This window comes from Saccoglossus kowalevskii, chromosome 21, assembly GCF_978046115.1.
Source record: "Saccoglossus kowalevskii chromosome 21, keSacKowa6.1, whole genome shotgun sequence".
Classification (NCBI taxonomy): Eukaryota; Metazoa; Hemichordata; class Enteropneusta; family Harrimaniidae; genus Saccoglossus; species Saccoglossus kowalevskii.
The window spans coordinates 27,946,091-27,969,991 of NC_140661.1; the positions used below are offsets into that span (position 1 = coordinate 27,946,091).

At 36.8% G+C, this 23,901-nt stretch overlaps 1 protein-coding gene across 6 annotated transcripts in view; it reads right to left on the reverse strand.

The window, feature by feature from the left end:
- Positions 1-14,317: 14,317 nt before the first annotated feature.
- LOC100372234 (phosphatidylinositol 4-phosphate 5-kinase type-1 alpha-like) overlaps positions 14,318-23,901 on the reverse strand; it is a 90,819-nt gene continuing 81,235 nt past the window's right edge. For 2 of the 6 annotated variants that reach the window (XM_085495234.1, XM_006821094.3), the window contains 2 exons: positions 22,095-22,203; positions 14,318-17,218 (listed from right to left, as the gene is read on the reverse strand). In XM_085495234.1, coding sequence (XP_085351360.1) covers positions 17,084-17,218; positions 22,095-22,203 — 244 coding nt within the window. In that variant the 3' untranslated portion in view covers positions 14,318-17,083. Of the gene's footprint in view, positions 17,875-18,526; positions 18,857-22,094; positions 22,204-23,901 lie in introns of those variants that run through there. The other 4 variants (XM_085495232.1, XM_085495237.1, XM_085495236.1 and 1 more) reach the window with 4 other exon arrangements.

The following is a 23,901-nucleotide window of genomic DNA, read 5'->3' on the forward strand; positions in this document are numbered from 1 at the left end:
AAGAAATAACGAACCTAAATTTCTGTAGAGAGAACACTACAGTTTAGTTTACCCGTGGAGGTATTTTACTTGAGGAAAATCTGCATATTTTTGTTGTTTTCCGACTAGTGATATAGGTCGGTAGCGTCATTTGCTCTAGAGTTTGACCACAGAGGCCTACATCACAGTCACACTACCAGGAGAGCGACTGTGTCTACATAGACGTCTATGCGGCGGAGCTGTACTGGTCTCAGTACAGGACCTTACCCTTGCTCAAAATAACAGAAATTATAGAATTAATACAGTTTGGTAACGTAAAGCAAGCACATTACATTAAATTGAAGTATCAACGTTTCGAAACCCCGAAAATCACTATTACTTGTTTCCGGCCGATCAGCCTTTAGTGTATTTACCTCCATGATTAAAACAAGTGATACCCAGATATTTTTTTGTGATATTTATATTTTTGGATGATTACTTATTGAGACGTTGAGTTCATTTATTAGTTGACAGCGTATATTAACCAGATTTGTGGTGGCCAGTGAATGGCGCCACCTTTTGGTCATGTGCGTGCATGTTCTATAAATAAAAAAGAGTTGCGTTAACTGGACGCTTTTGTATTGTACGCCTATTGTCAGTGTCTCGCGTATGTGCGGATTTCTGCGTCAGACCTATTGTGAACGGTCCCGAATTCAGATTTTCCGACAGAGCATGACTCTGAGCGTCGTTTAACACCAGAAACGACCACATTGAACGATAATTCACGAAACGCGAGCGATGCCTTGGAGTTGCTGACCAAACGTTCACCACGCCGATACGTTGCGAATAGCACACAGAAGACGGCGCGCGGGTCGTCGCTGAATTACCCACTTGTCTATCTCGATGAGCATAAGTGTGCGACGGACATTGAATCGCCAACAAAATAAAAAAAGTAATAAGAGTGAGTACATTCCGATGTTAATGTTGATGTAACTTTATAACTAATTCTCAGACGATTTAATCACAAACATTGCTTTTTCTGTGATGTAACCTTGCTACGCCAACTGATCGCAGATTTATAGTGTGTACGCGACGTGGTGTGGGCTCAGCTAGTTTTCGAGGTGTTGAGAAGTTACATATATGAAATTTAATCGAAGTACGAAAGTTCTCGTCGAATTGTGAGCAGTTCTCCATATCTAAATCGCGGGAAAACCTTGTATCACGCTCATTTGCATAGACCTCATGTTCGAGCATCTCATTAACATTTTATCGCGTGAATACTTACGCGCGCCCAAGTGTCAATAACCTTGTGATCACGTGATAATCTCGCGACATTATTTTATCCCGAACTGTGCTGATTGTGCGTGCAACCTCGCTCTGACCAAAGTATTGCCGAACTTTTACGCAACGTAATAGAGGATACTGGACACGAAAACGAGGCTTCATTGAAATAACGTGTGCCCGTGTTAAAGTATAGGGAAATATTTAGTACATCAAAACAGAGTAATTCATGGTGATAACTAAATATTCTGAGAACAATTAGGAATTATTCGGAATTATATGATGCCTGCGACAGTGTGTAGAGCACTTTAAATTTTGTGGTTAGTTGTACATAGAGTACAATATTTTCCATGAAGTAGATGTCTTAGAAGATTTATATACAGCAGTATTTATGAATTTGAACTCGACTGACCTGTGCCTTTGACCAAGAAGTTGACACCCTGAATTGGCCTGATATGACATTGACCTTTGACTCCTGATTACAGTGAAAGTGCTGTTTCCATTGTTTCAACTGCCTGCAGTGTTCATCTGAACTATATATAGTAACTTTAATAACAATATATCTTACCATTGATGACTTTTACTATAATATTGATGGTGTATAGCCATCCAGTGAACATTGCGTCTCTTGTTTCAATACATTGTAGTATTCTTTGCCCTGTGCCAGAGTGCAGGCACACGAGTCGTAGTTGTGTATAAGTGTTCCCAGGAATTTTGATATCAGTACAGTATTATCTCAAAGTGTGATATATTTTACATGTTAATTGTGATCTCTGCTACTATAGTGAACCAATTACTTACCCTGAACACAAAGATTTATTATGCGTACCAGTATCCCAATGTTTGGACATTGATGGGTCGTTTTGTTAATAATTTGGTGGCCCCAGTTGATTTTTCCTGTGAACCTGGGAAAGGCGACTTTGCCTGTTGCCATTTATCTTGTTTTGGCCTCTTGGATGAATATTTTGGTTACATAATTGGCGCCCGCTAAGGGGGGTAGTCGATTGGTTGCTATCGCCGGTAGTCCTGAGATATGATTGTGGACAGTTGAGTGTTGTTCCCCTTTTGACTTACTGTGGCCCAGTGTGAGAGTGATTTGATTGACTTTCATGTATATAGTTGTATTGTATTCCAAGCTATTTTTCATTAACTTTTTGTAGAAGTGCATGTTTGGCAATTTATTTTTAGATTGGTGTAGTGAACTTGCATCACTTAGTGACCTGGACTATCAGTGGTGCTTCTAATTGGTAACTGATGCACTGCAGCTGCAGCCCTATAGGATTATCACGATGGATGATCATAAAGGCGGCAAGGTAAATAAGAGTGATAACCATGGGGGAACTCAAGTGAAAACTTCACCTGATATACCTCTTAGGACCATGCCTGGGTTGGGAGGGGTGACACCTGGACTCCCTTTGGTGACACATGAAGATATGTTAGATGATAGGTGTGGGGATAGAACCCCTAGTCATTCTGGTAGTGAGGGTTATATTGGCAAATTGGCTAACGATGAGATGGAGTTACGTGAGAATGAACTGAGATTGGTCAAATGGAGTGCAAAGTTGAAAAGTTTGGAACAACACAATTTAGTACGTGAGCGTGAGTATGAACGCATGCAATTCCAGAGTAATAGTGATCATGCTAATCGTCAGTATTGCGAAGATATTGATGATTTTGAGCAACAATACCGTAACAGAGGACAACACGCTCGATCCCTCAATCATGTTAATTCAGAAGTCGTGGCTGGTCTCAAAGAAGAACGTGACCAGTTGCAATCCAGAATTGATTGGTTTTACAAAGAGCACAATAATGATACCGAAAAATTCAGGCGTGATGAGTTAGCATCAAAGATCGAGCAGATGGATCTTAGAAATCATGAGGAAAAGCCTGCACAAGATCATGACCATGAAAGGCTGCGACTACAAGACGAATATGACTGTGATAGGCAGCAAATGCAAAAAGAGCGTGAGTTTGCTGAGCAGCAGTACCAAGAGAAAATGGAGGATATAGAGAAGCGTTACCGAAGTAAAGCTTATAGATGTTCTATGGATTCTGCAGTCATAGTTCCCCAATCTGTTATTGCGCCGCAGGTGAGTGTTAAAGATAATCTTTTGGGTACCTCGACCAGTATTGATGATACAACAGGTAAGAGTAATGTTCATTCAGGACAGGGAGCTTGTTCAGACATAGACTACCCAGACAGCCAAGATGTGCGGAAGCGTGGTAAGTTAGATAGTGAGAGATTTACTCACCAAACTACTTTGTATAATCCTCCAAAATTACCTACATTCTCTGGAGATCCTGATAGAAAAGGAGATGTAGATTTTGAAATTTGGAAGGATGATGTTGAGCGTCTGAGTGCAGAGAATATGCTTAGTGATAAAGCGGTTGTTCGTGCAGCAAGGAAATCATTGAGAGGCCTGGCTGCCACAACAGCGATGAACATAGATAAGAATGCTACTGTAAAAGAAATAGTCTGCAAGTTAGAGGTGGTATTTGGTACTGTGGAAACTGGTCATGCCCTACTTCAGAGATTCTACAGTAGCAGACAGCGTGCAGGAGAGAAAGTTGCAGAGTATGGAGTACGCCTGGAAGCAGCCCTGAACCTGATAAGAAGACGTGGAGGTATCCTTGTTTCTCAAATGGATGAAACACTGAGAGAGACATTTTGGAAAACAATCCAGGATGATCAAGTGAGGAATGGAATAAGGCATTGTTACAAACAGTGTGATAATTTTGACGAAGTGATACGTGAAGCTCGTTTGGTGGAACAAGATCTGGCTGAGTACCAAACTGATTCCAAAAACCAACCCAAACAACCTAAGCAAGCTCGAACACATGTTCAAAAACAGCCTGAAGCTTCTAATACTCCGGCTGGTGAGAATGAAATGAAGGAAGACTATGAAAACAAAATTAAGGACATGACTAAGCTTATGTTACTCATGCAGGAGCAACAGAAAGAAACAAAGCGAGATTTGATGGAGCAACAACGAGAAATGAGGCGAGAAATGACTACTGAGATTGAGCACCTTGTATTGGACACACTAAAAAGAAATCGTCCCCTTCAAGAGAGTAATGGTGGATCATGGAACAACTTTAAAGATAGACCTCCATCATCACAACGTCAGCAGTCTATTGATAGGGGAGGACGTTCACCCATAATATGTTATAATTGTAATGAGACTGGACACATGGCGAAAGAGTGTAAAGCACCCTGCAAGATATGTCAACAGACTGACCATACTTCGTATACCTGCCCAAAAAGTAAATACCACAAGGGAAAACCCTCTGCTCAGTCACATGGTAATGTTGAATCCTGCCGAACACGTGGAAATTATCAAGGAGATCGTGCTGTCCCTTTAGATGACAGAGTAATAGGTCCACTGGGTGAGGAGATGGCCATGGTGAATGGTGTGCCATGTAAGACAATGATTGATACAGGATCTCAGGTAACTATTATAAGTAAATCATTCTATGACAGGAACCTGAGTGATGTTCCCATCATGCCACTTGCTGAAGTACTGCATGTAGCAGGTGTTCATGATGACATATGTGAGTATGATGGTGTTGCTGAGCTAGAAGTGTCCTTTCCAGCTAAAGTGTTTGGAGATGTTGGAACTAAGTTAATTCTGGCTGTGGTAAGTAATGACACTAAGTACTCTACACATGTGCCGATGTTAGCAGGCACAAATTGGCTTGGACTGTATGCACGTAAGTATCCACTGAATGTTCTAAATAAGCAGGGTAAATGTTTGTCTCCTGTAGCTCGTACATCCATAACATTGATTCGTGCTAGAGAAAAGTTCCAAGGCAGGAATGGCAATATTGGACAGGTGAGAGCTAGATTGGATAGCCCAGTAGTGATTAAGCCCAATCACACGATGACTATCATGGGTGCTTTAAAACCTGGTCCGCCTGGTGAGAAGATGGAAGTCCTCCTAGAAGATGATTATCGTGGTAGATATGAGAAAAGATGGACCCTCAGCTCAATAGTGACTACTGTTGAATGTGGACGAAAACACTCCAAAGTCCCAGTTGTGTTATACAATGAAACTGCAGTGCCTGTAGTTGTTAAGTCTGGGATGGTAGTGGGTGTGGCTAAGGCTGTTATTGGCATTGACCATACACCAGTGCAGGTAACAGAGGCCAAAACATATGATGCTAATCCACAGAAGACAACCATATCAGGTGGTGGGTTAGATTTTGATATGACTGGAGCTCCTATTACAGCAGACCAAGCCCTTCAGGTCCGTGATATGTTGATTCGAAACCACAAATCATTTTCTAAATCTGACACGGACTTAGGGCATTGTGAATTGTTCAAGCATGAGATAAACTTGAAGGATGAAAGACCCATTAAGCAACCCTGTCGTAGAATACCACCCGCTTTATATGAGGAGGTCCGCAGACAGTTACAGGGTATGCTAGAGAATGGTACTATTAGAGAATCCACCAGTCCTTGGTCATCCCCTTTGGTGTTAGTGATTAAGAAAGATGGGACAACTCGAATCTGTGTTGACTACAGGCGATTGAACAGTCAGACAATTCCAGATGCTTATGCACTGCCTCGAATTGAAGAGGGCCTAGATATTTTGGCTGGAGCTAAGTGGTTTTCATCACTTGATTTAAAGAGTGGCTTCTGGCAAATAGCTATGTCTGAACATGATATTCCAAAGACAGCCTTTGCTACGCCTTTTGGATTCTATGAATGGACTGCAACCCCATTTGGATTGATGAATGCCGGAGCAAGTTGCCAGCGTACAGTAGAGCGATGTTTGGGTGACTATAATATGAAGATTTGTCAAGCATACTTGGATGACATCATAGTCTTTGCTAGTACATTTGAAGAACACCTTGATCGTCTTGAAAAGATCCTGACCAGATTGAGAGATTGTGATCTTAAGTTGAAGCATACTAAGTGCAAGTTGTTCAGGGATAAAGTAAAATACCTTGGACATATAGTGTCTGAAAAAGGAGTAGAGACGGATCCTGAAAAGACCGAAGCCTTACGAACATGGCCTACGCCTTGCAATGTGCATGAAGTAAGGACATTTCTTGGATTTGCAGGATACTACCGTAGATTTGTGCCTGGATACTCTACCATAGCCAGACCTCTACATGGCCTCACTGCTGGTTGCCCTAATACGAAGGAACGCAAGACTAAAGCTCCACCTTTTGAATGGACTTTGGAGTGTCAACAAGCATTTGACCTATTAATAAAGAAGTTGAGTACTCCACCTGTGCTTGCCTATGCCAATTACTCCAAACCATTTGAACTTCATACTGATGCCAGTGCATTGGGACTTGGAGCAGCCTTGTATCAAATGCAAGAAGTTGATGGTATGGAAAGACTTAGACCAGTTGCATATGCCAGCCGTAGTTTATCAAAAAGCGAAAAAAACTACCCGGCACACAAACTAGAATTCTTGGCTCTGAAATGGTCAGTGACCGAGAAGTTTCATGACTACTGTTTTGGAAATGAGATTAAAGTCCTTACAGACAACAATCCATTAACTTATGTTTCCACATCAGCTAAATTAGATGCGACAGGACACAGATGGTGGGCTGCCTTGACTAATTATAATCTTGACATAAGCTACCGTCCTGGTCGTAACAACTGTGATGCAGACGCCTTGTCGCGAAGACCAAAACCCATACCCTCTCTTCCTGATGAAGGTACTGACAGATATGAGAGTACAATTCGAATTACACCTAGTGAAGTGAAAGGAGCAGTGATGTGTAATGATACAGACAGTGATACCCCATGGGTTGAGGCAATATCACATGTAGCAACAGCTATTCCAAATGATTACAAAGTGCCTCCGGAAATGCCTGGTGAAAGGTCATTGCCTACAATGTCGAAACATGATTGGAAGCTAGCTCAGGTAGCAGATCCCATCATCAAGCGAGTGAGAACCCTGAAAGATCAATGTTATCTGCCTAAGAGAAGTGAAAGGTTAACTGAGATGCCCTTTGTCCGCAACATGCTAAGAGAATGGGATAAACTATGTTTTCGAGATGAGGTTTTGTATCGTGCGCGATTTGGGAATAATGGGAGGAAGTACTATCAGTTGGTTTTGCCTGAATCACATAGACGCAAAGTTATGAGAGGACTACATGATAATATGGGACACTTAGGACAAGATAGACTCATTGAATCAGTGCGGTCAAGGTTCTATTGGCCTGGAATGGTGTGTGATATCAAAGAATACATTAGAATCTGCCCTAGATGCACAAGACATAAGGACCCGGCAGGAGCAAAGACAAGAGCTGAAATGGTCAACATCACAACTTGCCAGCCCCTGGAATTGGTGAGCATGGATTTTCTAAGTCTTGAGCCATCAAAAGGAGGCATGAAGGATATTTTAGTAAAAACAGATCATTTCACTAAATTTGCCATGGCCATTCCAACTAGAAACCAGAAAGCATGCACGACAGCAAAACATCTTTATGAGGGCTTTATTGTGCACTATGGTATGCCCGAACGCTTGCATTCAGATCAAGGGCGCAATTTTGAATCTGATGTTATTCGTGAACTTTGTCAGATAATGGGAATTGAGAAGTCTCGCACAACACCATATCATCCACAGGGAAATGGACAGTGCGAACGTTTCAACAGAACACTGTTAAACATGATAGGCACATTGGAAAACCACCAGAAAGCTGACTGGAAATCTTACATAGCGCCATTGGTACATGCCTACAATTGCACCAAGCATGACACTACAGGGTATTCACCTTATTGTCTCATGTTTGGGAGAGAAGCCCGTACAGCTCTAGATGTTCAAATGGGTGTACAAGCTGATGATATAAGATCAGAAATGACTATTACTCAATATGTTAAAGATTTGAAACAGCGATTGGAATTTGCCAATGAAGTTGTAAGACAGAACATACGTAAAGCTGGTGCAGTTAATAAGAAACGTTATGATAGTAAAGTGTTTGATGTGAGTTTATGTGAAGGTGATTGGGTTCTTGTTAAGAATGTCAATTTAACTGGTAGTGTGAAGATCAAAGATCGCTGGGAGGAAGCACCATATCAAGTTATTCGTCGACTAAGTCCGGATATGCCAGTTTATGTTATCAAGTCTGATGCAACTGGTAGAACACGTACGGTACATAGGAACTTGTTGAAGCCATGCTTAGATGAAGTTAAGCCTGATGCAATGATAGTGCCAAAAGTGCCAGAAAAAGCTTCAAAACGAAAAATGCCTTCAAGACGACCTGTGAAAGTTATCATCACTGAGAGAGATTCAGAGTCGTTGAGCTCAGATGATGAGTATGAATATCATTATCTTAGAAGCAGGGGACTGAATCCAAATAGCAAAGTTTTCAAGCCAGCAACAATGGTTGAACGTGTTCTACCGACCATTGAAGCTGACATGAGAATCGAGACTGGTTTGAAAGAATTGCCTGCACAACATTTCAAAGAGAACAAAGTATCCACTGATGTGATGACAGAAATTACCCCCATGGGTCCGGGAATTGAGATACCAAATGTATCCTTTGAGATTAATACAAATGATACGTATGATGAAACAATTGAGACGACTGAGCTTGAAAAGACTGATGACATGGGAGATAGAAGTCAAAGTGATGAAACCCAACCTGAAAATATGTCTGCAGCTGATAATGTTGTACCTGAAGAAGTCCAAGAGATCATTGGGGCTGTATCTGAACAGAAAGAAGACGAGAGTGTATACAAACAAAGCGATGAGATTGCTGAACCTCAGGTCGATGGAACTGTACATGGAGTTGAAACTGATGACAAAAATTGTTCTAATGAACCTAACAGAATTCCTAGAAGATCTACTAGAACTAGACGTCCTACGCACTATTATGGATTTTCTAACAAAGCTGGAGTCAAGAGAGATGTGAGCAAATGCATGAATGACCATGATTGGAGGTTAACTGAACATGTGTTATTTGAATCTACTGATGATTATAAGAGTTGTAACACCCAACGATTATCTGGCAGTGATGGAAAAACTTCTGGGAGAAGCAACCTATTGAAGTACTTGAGAGATCATTGGAGTGAGATGAAGGAGACATAGATCTGTTTCCATGCATTGTGTTTGTAAATATAGTTCAGTTCGTGTTTTGCAGGTATGTACACTCAAAACCTTTACTGATGATGGGGGAGTATTTTGAAACTGTTTTAATGTTTTATTGCATGATTGCAGGTGATTGCAGGGAGGAGGCCAGATATTGCCCATGTCCTACTATAGTGAGGATGTCGGACAGTGCCTTTGCCTTAGTGATGTCTAGTTGTTGTTTTTCATGATCCCTTGGTGGAGGCCAGAATTTCCTGTGTCCCTTTGTTCTATGGATGTTGGATTGTGCCTTTGCCTTGGTTGAATCATTGTCTTTCAGATACTGTTGTGAAGACTAGTATGTTCTTTGCTCAGAAATGATGTTGGACAACGCTTACAAAGAATCTATGTAATGTACTTTCATGTTATTGTGAATATATTGAAATCTGTGTGTGATTCAGATTGTATTGGATTACTAGGCGAATCAAGACCCACATGCAAATCCCGTGTATACAGACTTAATTGCCGTGTTGTCTGGTAGGGATGGGATTACGGCTGCTAATGGTTTTCTTGTTATGATGCTGAGTCTATGCTAGTGCTGCTATCATTTATCGGCGTTGCATTACTATTCTATGTGGATTTGATGACTGTCTTCTGGAGTATATCCAGAATGTGACATAGTACATACATACTCACTTAGTGTGTCCTGCTATGACAGGATTGACTATTAGGTGATAATGCAGACGGAGTGAATTTAGTAGATACAGTTGCAGATATTCTATGGGATCTTCCTGTCACTTGGGGGAGACCATTGATCACCATGGGCTGACTTATGCGATATCTATTCAGGAACTGAAAAGGGGAATGTGTGACTTTAGTATACGAGCTATTCTACCACTGCACTGGGGTATCTTACCTTGACAATGGGAATCATTGGGTGACTTTTTGTATTTTGGTGTGGCCAAAGGTTACTCATCTCATTTACAGTCGCTACAGCAGAGGAGGAGAAGAAGACATTCTAGATTGAAGTTTCAAGGAATGGTCTCTGTGATGCTAGTTCGTTTGGAAGGGGCTAGCCCATGGCAGAGATGGAGCCTTTTTAGCTCTCTTGTCTCTACTAAAATCTAGTTGTTGAGCACTTTGTATGTTGGAAAGATGTTTCCATATTTCGATAGTTGGAATACTATACCACTTGTGTGAGTGTGTTTTGGTATGATCATACATTTTGTTTGTAGTACATTACTACTTAACTTCATGAACATGAACGTCCTGAACCTGTGTATTAATGCATCTGTTTAAAGGTATCTTGTTAATACATTTCTTTTTCAGGTCACTTTGCTTTACATGTGTGGGTGGAAGAATGATCTATCCTAATATCCACAAATAATGAGCAGCAGTGCCGTTTGAAGATTTCTGAGACCTTTTGATGACTCTATGTTGATCACACATTTAGGGATTGCAGTGTGGAAGTTAGCTGGAGAGTTAAGCTCAAGGCACTAGTGCATTGTGCTTTACTCACTGGGCTAACTTGGGGGAGTGTGATACCCAGATATTTTTTTGTGATATTTATATTTTTGGATGATTACTTATTGAGACGTTGAGTTCATTTATTAGTTGACAGCGTATATTAACCAGATTTGTGGTGGCCAGTGAATGGCGCCACCTTTTGGTCATGTGCGTGCATGTTCTATAAATAAAAAAGAGTTGCGTTAACTGGACGCTTTTGTGTTGTACGCCTATTGTCAGTGTCTCGCGTATGTGCGGATTTCTGCGTCAGACCTATTGTGAACGGTCCCGAATTCAGATTTTCCGACAGAGCATGACTCTGAGCGTCGTTTAACACCAGAAACGACCACATTGAACGATAATTCACGAAACGCGAGCGATGCCTTGGAGTTGCTGACCAAACGTTCACCACGCCGATACGTTGCGAATAGCACACAGAAGACGGCGCGCGGGTCGTCGCTGAATTACCCACTTGTCTATCTCGATGAGCATAAGTGTGCGACGGACATTGAATCGCCAACAAAATAAAAAAAGTAATAAGAGTGAGTACATTCCGATGTTAATGTTGATGTAACTTTATAACTAATTCTCAGACGATTTAATCACAAACATTGCTTTTTCTGTGATGTAACCTTGCTACGCCAACTGATCGCAGATTTATAGTGTGTACGCGACGTGGTGTGGGCTCAGCTAGTTTTCGAGGTGTTGAGAAGTTACATATATGAAATTTAATCGAAGTACGAAAGTTCTCGTCGAATTGTGAGCAGTTCTCCATATCTAAATCGCGGGAAAACCTTGTATCACGCTCATTTGCATAGACCTCATGTTCGAGCATCTCATTAACATTTTATCGCGTGAATACTTACGCGCGCCCAAGTGTCAATAACCTTGTGATCACGTGATAATCTCGCGACATTATTTTATCCCGAACTGTGCTGATTGTGCGTGCAACCTCGCTCTGACCAAAGTATTGCCAAACTTTTACGCAACGTAATAGAGGATACTGGACACGAAAACGAGGCTTCATTGAAATAACGTGTGCCCGTGTTAAAGTATAGGGAAATATTTAGTACATCAAAACAGAGTAATTCATGGTGATAACTAAATATTCTGAGAACAATTAGGAATTATTCGGAATTATATGATGCCTGCGACAGTGTGTAGAGCACTTTAAATTTTGTGGTTAGTTGTACATAGAGTACAATATTTTCCATGAAGTAGATGTCTTAGAAGATTTATATACAGCAGTATTTATGAATTTGAACTCGACTGACCTGTGCCTTTGACCAAGAAGTTGACACCCTGAATTGGCCTGATATGACATTGACCTTTGACTCCTGATTACAGTGAAAGTGCTGTTTCCATTGTTTCAACTGCCTGCAGTGTTCATCTGAACTATATATAGTAACTTTAATAACAATATATCTTACCATTGATGACTTTTACTATAATATTGATGGTGTATAGCCATCCAGTGAACATTGCGTCTCTTGTTTCAATACATTGTAGTATTCTTTGCCCTGTGCCAGAGTGCAGGCACACGAGTCGTAGTTGTGTATAAGTGTTCCCAGGAATTTTGATATCAGTACAGTATTATCTCAAAGTGTGATATATTTTACATGTTAATTGTGATCTCTGCTACTATAGTGAACCAATTACTTACCCTGAACACAAAGATTTATTATGCGTACCAGTATCCCAATGTTTGGACATTGATGGGTCGTTTTGTTAATAATTTGGTGGCCCCAGTTGATTTTTCCTGTGAACCTGGGAAAGGCGACTTTGCCTGTTGCCATTTATCTTGTTTTGGCCTCTTGGATGAATATTTTGGTTACACAAGTTTAATCAAAGAAAGCTTAGAAAGAACTCCCGTGTGCTGAGAGTATTGAAGACACATTAAAAAATAATTCAAAATTACTTGTACATGAGATATTGATAGAAAAGCTGAAAACTAATTATGTACATCAGGTAACTAATATGAACAGAACAGAACAACAAAATTATGAATTATTATGCTAATTAGAGAATTAATATGAACAAATTTTAACCCAAAATTAATCAGGCCTGTCTATTGTCCTAGAGCATTTATGTACCAAATTTTATTCAAATGTGATGATCAGTAATTGAGATATCAGTGTTAATTAATTATGTTAATTAGGAAATTAATAAGCATAAATATTTACCAAAAACTAATTGGGTTTCTGCATAGTTCTCTTTAAAAGTTTCATTAAAATCCAATTTGTGGTTCTTTATATATCAGTGGAACATTATGCAAATTAGGTAATTAATATCCAATTAAAACTAATTAGGTCTCTGCATAATCCTAGAAGATCTATGTAGCAAGTCTCATTGAAATATGATGATTACTACTTGATATATCAAAAGCTGAAAATTAATTAATTATGCAAATTAGATAATTAATATGTACTCATATTATCCTAAAAACTATCAGGTCTGTGCAGTGTCCTATGACATCTATGTACCAAGTGTCATTGAAATGTGATGATTAGTACTTGAAATATCAAAAGCTGAAAATTAATTATGCAAATTAGGTAATTAATATGTACTCATATTACCCTAAAAACTATCAGGTCTGTGCAGTGTCCTATGACATCTATGTACCAAGTTTCATTGAAATGTGACAATTACTACTTGAAATATCAAAAGCTGAAAATTAATTAATTATGCTAATTAGGTAATTAATATCTACAGATATTACCCTAAAAACTTTCAGGTTTGTGCAGTGTCCTATGACATCTATGTACCAAGTTTTATTGAAATGTGATGATTAGTACTTGAGATATCAGTGGAAAAGCCGAAAATTGATTAATCATTATGCAAATTAGGTAATTAACATTGCACAGATTTTTACCCAAATCTAATCAAATCTGCACATTAGTTTGGAGCATCTGTGTGCCAAGTTTCATCAAAATCCAATGAGTGGTTCTTTAGATATCCGTGGAACAGTCATGAAACAGCCAAAAAGCAGCTAATTATCATGCAAAATAGGTAATTAATATGCATAGGATTTTTACCAAAACCTAATCAAATCTGCGCATTGGCCCAGAGCATCTATGCACCAAGTTTCATCAAAAACTGTTGTATGGTTCTTGAGATATCAGTGGAACACAAACACAGACACACACAGACAAACACACAGACACACACACAGACAGACAGACAGACACACACACAGACAGACAGACACACAGACAGGCACACAGACAGGCACACAGACAGACAGACACACACGCACGCACGCACACGCACGCGCGCGCGCACGCACGCACGCACGCACATCTGTGATCTGGAATTGTAGATAATGCCAAATTTTGATGTATTTTACAACTTATATTTTCATCAGACGGTCTTTTTGAAAGGACTGTTAAACTGCTAATACCCCAGTACTTGTATGAAACATGTTACTGGTATACATATTTAAAATTTTTGCATGATCGTTCCATACTAGGTCCCAATCCTCATTCAACACACATACATTCACCAACTATCAGAATTGATTAACTGTACACAAGAACATATTTCTTTTATTCAGGAAGCAAGTTTATAATTTATTCTCACATTATTACAGATAGTTTTACAATACGTCAGAACAGGTCTATCTTAATATAAGACAGGCAAAGTAAGTGAGTGGTGTCCCACCTTATGTAAGACGGGCAAAGTAAATGTGCAACAAATAACAATATTTCAATAAAAATTATCCAATTCCAAAAACTGTCATCCATTCAGATGCTGTTTATGTTTATGATTTGATACACCACTTTCAAGAAGTTTTGCATGCGTGTGCAAACAGACATATTTGTATCTGACCCCATGAAAATGGCAGGCATCTTGCTTGCAGCTCAGTCTTACTACTTCCGGGAAAGTGGTCTATATGGTCATTCTTCATCTAGGCACATTGTTTCTAATTAGACATTTCTGCTGGGCATCTTGCCTAGGCAGTTCTAGTTTATGAAAAAAAGTAGCAGTTGCATCGTAAGAATGATACAATACATAAAAAGTCATTCCAGATTAGCCAACATACTGGATAATTAAATACGAACACGAGAGGGTGCAATTAATACACCCCCTTGTGCTCAAATGAAGAAATGTTTTCCATAGTGGTACATTCTGAAAGGACAAATATGTACGAGAAAAAAGAAAAAAAAAATATAATCATGAAAAAAATATTATTTACATGAATCTTTCCTTTTTACCTCATCAAAAAATCCTATATTGCAATGACTATAAATAAGAGCAACACATAAATGACTTAACTATCTGGGAATGGATGGCCTTGGCTTGGTAAAAAAAATGTATAACTATGAATTAAGCAACAAAAATTCACATTTAAGCATTTTTCTCAATATTTACATAAATATAAGAAGTTTCAGAAAAGAAAAATATTTACAGACGAGACAATTCATTTCCCAAATTGCTTAATATCACCACTTGGCATATTTGAACAAAAAGGTATTAATAATAACATTCTCTTCAACACATGATAGGAAAACCCCAGTTTTTATATTCATTACTCAAATAGGAGAATATACTATGACATGACCTTCACTTTCACAGATCTTGTTGAAGTCTGCAACTGTTTGGATAACCTTTAACTCAAGGTTTGATTCAGTGACCCTTGGTTCATAATTTTACACAATCCTATATAATTTTAGTTATCTTTGATTTATAACTTTTTACACAAGATCAGATATTTTGACAACCTTCAACATTTTCGATTCAAAGAAAATTAGGAGCACAATCTTCAATGCAGTGACTGAAATAAAAAATGTAGTTTTTTTACCAGCAGTCCAGCATTGCCAATTTAATTGGTGCAGTCTAGCATTGAGCATTGAAATACAGAGCTCACCACCATAATTTTATTTTATACCAGTTCTTTTTTTTTCAAACGACCACAAAGCTGTGTTTTTTTGCAGAATTTTTCAATTGATGTAATATTGAGCCAAAATGCTCTTAGTGCTAGCAAATGAATACACAAGTTGTAAAATGATCAGGTAATACACATGTAAACAACAATTAAACACCTCAAAGGTCAATTCTGTATAAAGAACACTTTACTTCTAGCTATTTGCATGCTTATTAACATAACATTAACATGATCTGACTTTATTAGAAGTACATCTCCAAAAGTAGAAAACATGAACCAAAAATAGCATTTATTGAAATGCTGGATCTTTAAAATGACTTATTTTGAACAAAGTTATGTAATTTACGCTCTACTACCGGTAAAAGAGAAAATACAGTACCCTTTCTTTTCTCATCTGGTAATTTTGGCTCAGTAATGCATGGATGGAGTAAAAAAAGAAAATTTACATTTTGTTGGGAAATACTGTCGGGTAACAGCCATTGACTGTGATATATATGCAACGTATGATATCTTAATTGACAATGGACTACTTAAAAAAACTCGCAAAAGTTGTAAAGAAAATGTACCGGTACATCATAATTATAGTTATCAACCACTAAGAACTTCAGAAATTCATCTGGTATTACTCAATCATGCCAAACAAACTCTCTGTAAAACCTAACAATATTTTCAGTACCTTTTGTTCTTGGCTTGAGACGATTCTTAATACTGTAAATGTATTCATTATTCACTGCATTTTAAATTCACATTAGACTTGCTTTATATCTCAATGTTTTTTTCAAAAATAAAAACATAAAAATGGCTAATACATAATATTCCAATGTTCCCGAAAATGAAGAGTGATCCTAAACAACAAACAACTTGCATTTCTTTTTTGAATTGCTAATAATATTCATAAACTAATATTTGCATATCACATTGTCATGGTAACACATTCAAACTACACTGCTGTAGGCCCATCAATCAACCAATCACTGACAGTCACAGATGCCTGTGTAGCTGAGTGTGAAGAGAAAAAAATAACGAAGCTGACAAGATTTGTTTTGTTTTGTTAGCATATTAGCAGTTCCTGACTGGCTTAATCTGGTTGTTACAGAAATAGATCTAGATAGGTTGTCGGTTAACCAATGCCAATTAAAGTGCACATTAGAAACACAAGTTGTTGTTTTGTAATTTTGATATTTTCAAGACCTTTTTCTTTATTTATCTCTTTATTTTTTTTATTTCTGAAAAGAACAATACGACTTGTAAGCAAGTCTATACAAATATATGAAATTATGATGGTAGTATTTATTCCTTCAGTGTGAAACATAAGAATTTAAAACCCAGTAAAAATGCACAGCAGTAGAGATGTAAGTACAACTGTACATAAGGGCGTAGTTGGCAGGGCATCGCAGGATATAAGCAGTTACTGACCACATCACTTTGCAGATTTTTCTTCATTATTTGACATTGTTAAAAGGCAATAAATAAATATTGTACAAATAATAAATTTGATCAGCTGTAGTGTTTTCTCCATGGACATAAACAATAATGAGCCAGGGGATGCAGAATGCTGTAAATGATAATAAATGATGTGAAGTCTGATAAATCAATATGAACATCTGCACATGACTGATAGTGCGTAACATGTTGACAGGGTCAATAGATGTCGTTTCAGGTATTACAGCTGTCACTGCTATTTCAACTTTGAAACCTTCATAAGTCTTTGTTAATATCTTTTCCAATATAAAAATGTTGAATAATTCAAAATTTTATTTGTTAATGCCAAATCTAGGTCCAAAATAAATTCTGACAGAAATAGCATTACATTGCTTCCTGCATGGCATGGTATGATTACACCCTCAACACTAACAAGCAGAAAGGTTTCTTACATTGGTCACATGACTAAATCTCAAAATCTATTGTCACTGTCAACAAGCTCTAAATGAGAGGAAATTGTTTTCTCATTTGTAAGTTTCCAGATTTGTATTGAAAAATTGCAGTTAATTGGCTTGGTAGGAGAGCATTGCAACTACAAATATCTGAAGAAACGAACACACAAGATAATGTTACATAATGAATAATGAATACCCTACCAGCCAAAGATAACCCATTTCATGGTAAAAATGTTAAAAAAAAGCTGCTTTTAATTAAATGATGTACACCTGGCAATAATTAGTATTCTCTCTGTCAGTGGAATTGTCATGCATGTCTTGACGAGTGAATTCACTGGAAGAGAGAAAGAAGCAAGCAAACGATAAGTTATAATGATATGGGACAAGTGGAATCATGAGATGCAGGGAAAGGAAGTGGTCATATTCACACACTTAGGGAAGCTCAACAACTGATATGCAAATTGTACACCTGTACAAAACTGGTTATTATTTACTGACTTAGACAGTGACATTATGAACATACACCATAGTCAGACAACATTATTTAGAGATGAGATTTATTTATTGATGTTTTTTACAGATGGCTCCCTTAGGTGTGTATATAAAGATACCAATTCCAATTGGAGTCCTTAGTTATATGTATATGGTCACCTTACTGCCATGAATCCCAACACAATGGAGCAAACCCTGATACCCGGAAAATACATGCAAATCAACTCCAGCTTGTATCATTCAATGAATTTGTATCCTTAGATTTGTATAAAAAGAGACCACTTCTCATTGGCATCCCTAGTTATATGGGTATGGTCACCTTACTGCCATGAATCCTTACACAATGGAGCAAATCTCTGGCGCAAAGATATACATATCCATGCAATCTTAGCTTGTATTATTCAATGAAATCTACTGTTTTATAAATGAGACTGCATTCTAATCTCTGCAAGATGATTTCCTAATGCTTAAAATGGTTTATTCAGACACAAAACTGGCTTTCTGCATCATTTTTAATTTCCAATAAAACCCATGACAATATTCACAAATTTCAACATGCACAAGTTTATGGTCAAGATAACAAATTAGATCAATTGCACTCTTCCACCAAAATATAACATAGTAAAGAAAAGTACAGAAATGTGTGGAATATTGCTGCTAATATTTTGAAGAAAACCATTGTATTTGTGATGGAGTTCAAATATAGATGATTGGATGGTCACTTGGTGTATTTGACAGTTTATGTGAATGTCAAGTGACATAGAGGCAGGATATATAGTTATTGTCTCTTGTCAAAGCCAAGTTGTATTAGAGTTTTCAGTCACCTTTGAATAGATAAAAAAATGAATTTCAGGACACAATATGACTAAAGTTGACCATTAACAATTTGTTAACACTATTAACTTTTAGAGATAACTAATATAATTAGTTTTGACCAGGGTTGCCATTGTTAGGAGGAGTTGAGTTACCGTAAAATCTGTATTAGAAGCCACATCCCTAATAGAAGTCGCACCTATTCTTTTTAAACAATTGAGAACTAAAAAACCGTTTTTTCTCATTTGTCTAGATGCTCTAATAGAAGCCGCATAACCTCTTTTGCATTGTAACATTTTAATAGAAGTCGCAGCTTCTGATACAGATTTTACAGTACTTCTCTTTGACAGGAATAATTATAATATACCAACAGTCTCTACTAACTAGTGAAGACTCACACTAACTAAAGTAGACTGTTAAAGTAAGGTTGCTAAACTGTAGGGTTAATAGTACTCTTTAGGAATAATAATACAAATTGTTAATGGTTATCACTACTAGGGTTAACTAGTGATGATCACAGTAAACTATTACCTATTTACAAGGTAAACTCATGCACTGAACATAAACCACTTACACTAATTGCATGCATGAGGACATAACAGAGAGGCAGTGATATTCACAAAACACTGACATACCGACATAATTTATATTCATTATATTCGAATTATATGTCTAATGGTTAGTGTGAACTATGCCCAGTGACCAAACTAGTTGATATTAACATAATTATCCTCATATTTCTTGTTTTAATAGGCTAATACATCTTGGGTAAACTGTCAAGTCTTACAATGATACATCTTTGATCAGATGTGTAAATGTAGTGTAAGTTTCTCACTTCATTTTCTGGGCTTTCAATACTAATATTTTTAGCAGATTGAATTTATCAGGGTATTTTTTGCTATTTGTCTTAGCCTTAGTTGAGAATTTCTACCAGAAGACAAAACAGTGTGTACTCATATTTTGCTGTCCTGATGTCTAACTGTTTTTTTAATATTCAACAAACAAGTATTAAAACAAATGCAAGTTTTATAGATGTTGCTGCAATTTAAAACTGATGGAATTAAGAACCAAAAATGTTTTTCCAAATACAAATATTGGAAATTTTAGAAGAAGCTAGAATAAAATGATGTATATTTCTTAAATATTTTGTGCAATTTCTTTTTAAGAAGAAGGACGTTATACATTAGTTCTCTCAAAAACATATGGCATGGTTATCATAGTAATATTCATCATCAAGAATAAAACAAAATAATATCTTGTAATATCTTTCACTCTTACAGAGACAGCTGTTGTCACCTTCTGTGTAATGTGTTCAAATATGTTACAACTGTCACTGTTATTTGTAACAATTACATCATATTACTGTTATTTGTAACAATTACATCATATTTATTCACAATCAAACAATTTTCTATTTATACCAGGGGCAGAAACAATGTAGCAAGCGATGATGAAGAAACTGCAACAAAATAGCATTCTGACGAGAAGGGACAAATTCTGGCAATGGAAGAGTTAAAGACATCATACATGCTCCTCTTACATATATATGACAAACTAAGGTGACATAAATACAGTTACTATTACTTGGTTATGAGAAGAACTACAATAAGTACCCTTAACTCATTAAATAAAGATTCAGAAAAAGGTTCAGAAGAAAAGTATTAAGAATAAGACAAAACATGTTACAAATCAGACTTAGTAGAAAGGACTGAGATACAAGACAGAAAAGACAGAGAAAATCATGTCAGAATCAGTCATCAGGAACTCCAGCTATTCTCGACAGTAAGCAAACAGTAATCTTTCTTCTGGTTCCCCAATAATTTTGAGAGCCCAGTTATATTTTATTTGATGTGTACAAGTAATAACAATGAGCAATACAGTTGCACACATACAACAATATATGTCAGTAGATTGATCCGATGACTGAATCTGACAGGATGATAAAACGCATTATCTACATCATGCACTAACAATTACAGCATGTGTCAAAGGTTAAAGGTTAATATGTAAGGTCAAGTACAACAGGGGTGACTGTGGATAAAAGACAGAGGACAAATCTGATAAAGTAAATTGGAGTTAGGGACGACGTCAAAAGATCGATGTTGGATAAAAAACTTATTTGCTTTAGCTTGGGGGTGGGGTGGGGTGGGGCGAGGGATTGGTAGTGGTGAGGGTTTGACTTCAAAAAGTTTCCATCCTACAAAAACGATTTTATTTTTTAATGAAGTCAAAAAAACCTTGGAGTATTTGTAGTTCGTTTTTTTCTATCCAATCATAGACAAAAATAACAGAAAATGAAAAAAAAGACACCCAAGACGAGAAAATGGTTTGGTCCGAGTGTAAATATGTGTGTCAAATGAGGTCAATTTCAGAGCATGGACCTAAAGCATGCGCAGAACCCAGAAAATTATTTTGTGCATGCGTATATTCCGCTTCATTATTACAACCAACTGCTATGCCATACTGCTGTCCAATTATCAATTTGTATTTATTGGTGAATGTAGTCTGACGCCATGATCAATATAAAAATTATCAATTAAGTTTCAGTGGGGGGTGGGGGGTTTTGGGAAAAAACTAAAAGAATTAAGTTTTTTATCTGACATCGATCTTTTGACGTCGTCCCTTAATAAGTAAATAAACTCCAGTGTGTGGTATCGGCATATTCAGTTCTGTAGTATAAGGTTGTACTTCAGAATCAATGTTGAAATGCTGGTTAATATTGTAGATTTCTAACCAATTCAAACTGTTTCAGTCATAATTATGTTTACGATGCCACAAAATATTCAAATCAGTGAAATCAGTCCAAATCCAAATTTAGTCAAGTTTGTATTCAGTGCAGACATTTATAATGTTGTCAACTGAGTGATTTTTATTTGAGTCTATTATACACAGTCATAACTACAAACACATTGAAAATCTACAGCACAGTAGACCATTTCAAAGTCTTAACAGCGAGGGCACTCTTTGTTCAACAGTAAAATGCAGCTGTTGAAATAGTGCTCTCTGTACCCTTAAGAGTGTGAAAACAAGAATAGTCTACTGACAAAACCATTTATTTAACTAGCTGTTAAAACTAAATAAATATCAAGCACTGTAACATATCCCCTATGCCACCAATCATTGCAGCAGTCACAAGACTTCTTAGTTTTAGTTGTATCTACGCTTGGCAGTTCTAGGGATAAATCTATGCTAAACTAAACTATTTAGTTACTACCACAAAAATTTAAATCTTCGTTTAGTTTTACCTACCAATGTTGTGTTGAGGGGTTCATCATGACTTGTATCAGCTGTTGTTTGTTTTGATGTAGATGCTTGAAGCTCAATTTCCTCTGTCGATGCTGGGTCATTTATTGGACTGCTGAAAATAAGGCAACATAAGTACAAAGTAGGATTAAGAATGATTATAGTTAACATACTTTTGAAAAAGAAATTTTTTATTGAATATTTCAAATTACGAAGACAATAACTAGTTACTGAATTATAAGGCTCCTTTGAAATGTAATTTACCCATTCTCCAATCCAAAATGGCTGCCAAAGTAAAGTTTAATCCCATAGGGTAAATCACAACATTACTGTTTTCAATGGCACCATTTCAGGTATTGTTTTTTATTTGCTCTTTGTTATTTATTTGAAGGAAACTTTCCATGGATGTTCAATTTTATCAGATTGGTCTAATAAGATAAAATCTTATGTAATTTAACCTTTTCACCACCAGTTTCATCTTGTCATCACAAATTCAAATCAAAGAAAGCTTAGAAAGAACTCCCATGTGCTGAGAGTATTGGAGACACATTAAATATAATTTGAAATTAATTAGCTGAAAACTAATTATGCAAATCAGAAAATTAACATGAACAGTTTTGATTGTAAAACTAATGAGGTCTGCGCAATGTAACAAAAACTCTATGTACATGTACCAAGTTTAATTGAAATGTGATTAGAACCAAAAAATTATGAATTATTATGCTAATTAGGGAAATAATATGAACAGAGTTTTACCCCAAACTAATTAGGTTTGTACATTGTCCTAGAGCATCTTTGTACTATTATAAAGTTTCATTAAAATGGAAATTAGTACTTTAGATATCAGTGTGAAAGCTTAAAATTGGTTAATTATCCAAATTGGGTAATTAATATGTACAGATTTTAACCCACAATTATCCAGGTCTGTCTATTGTCCTACAGCATCCATGTATAAACATTCATTGATATGTGATGATTAGTACCTGAGATATCAGTGTGAAAGTTGGAAATTGGTTAATTATGCAAATTAGGTGATTAATATGCACAAATATTTACCAAAAACTAATTGGGTCTCTGCATAATTCTAGATTCATTGAAATGTGATGATTAGTACTTTAGATATCAGTAGAAAAGCTGAAAATTAATTATGCAAATTAGGTAATTAATATGCACAGTTATTTTTACCCTGAAACTAATCAGGTCTCTGCATAGTCATAAAGGATCTATGTACCAAGTTTCATTGAAATGCGATGATTAGTACTTGAGATACCCGTGGAAAAGCTGAAAATTAACTAATTATGCAAATTAGGTGATTAATATGCACAAATATTTATCCGAAACAATCAATCTCTGCATAGTCCTTGAGTATGTAAGTACCAAGTTTCATTGAAATGTAATGCTCACTACTTGTATCAAAAGCTGAAAATTAATTAATTATGCAAATTAGGTAATTATATGTACTGATATTACCATAAAAACTATCAGGTCTGTGCAGTGTCTGTGCAGTGTCATTGTCATATGTGTCATTGTCATATGTACCAAGTTTCATTGAAATGTGATGATTAGTACTTGAGATATCAGTGGAAAAACTGAAAATTGACTAATCATTATGCAAATTAGGTAATTCGTATCCACGGATTATTACCAAAAACTAATCAAAACCTAGCATTAGTTCAGAGCATCTATGTACCAAGTTTCATCAAAATCCAATGAGTGGTTGTTTAGATATCAGTGGAACAGTCATGGAACCACTAAAAAATAGCTAATTATCATGCAAATTAGGTAATTAACGAGCATGGATTTTTACCAAAAC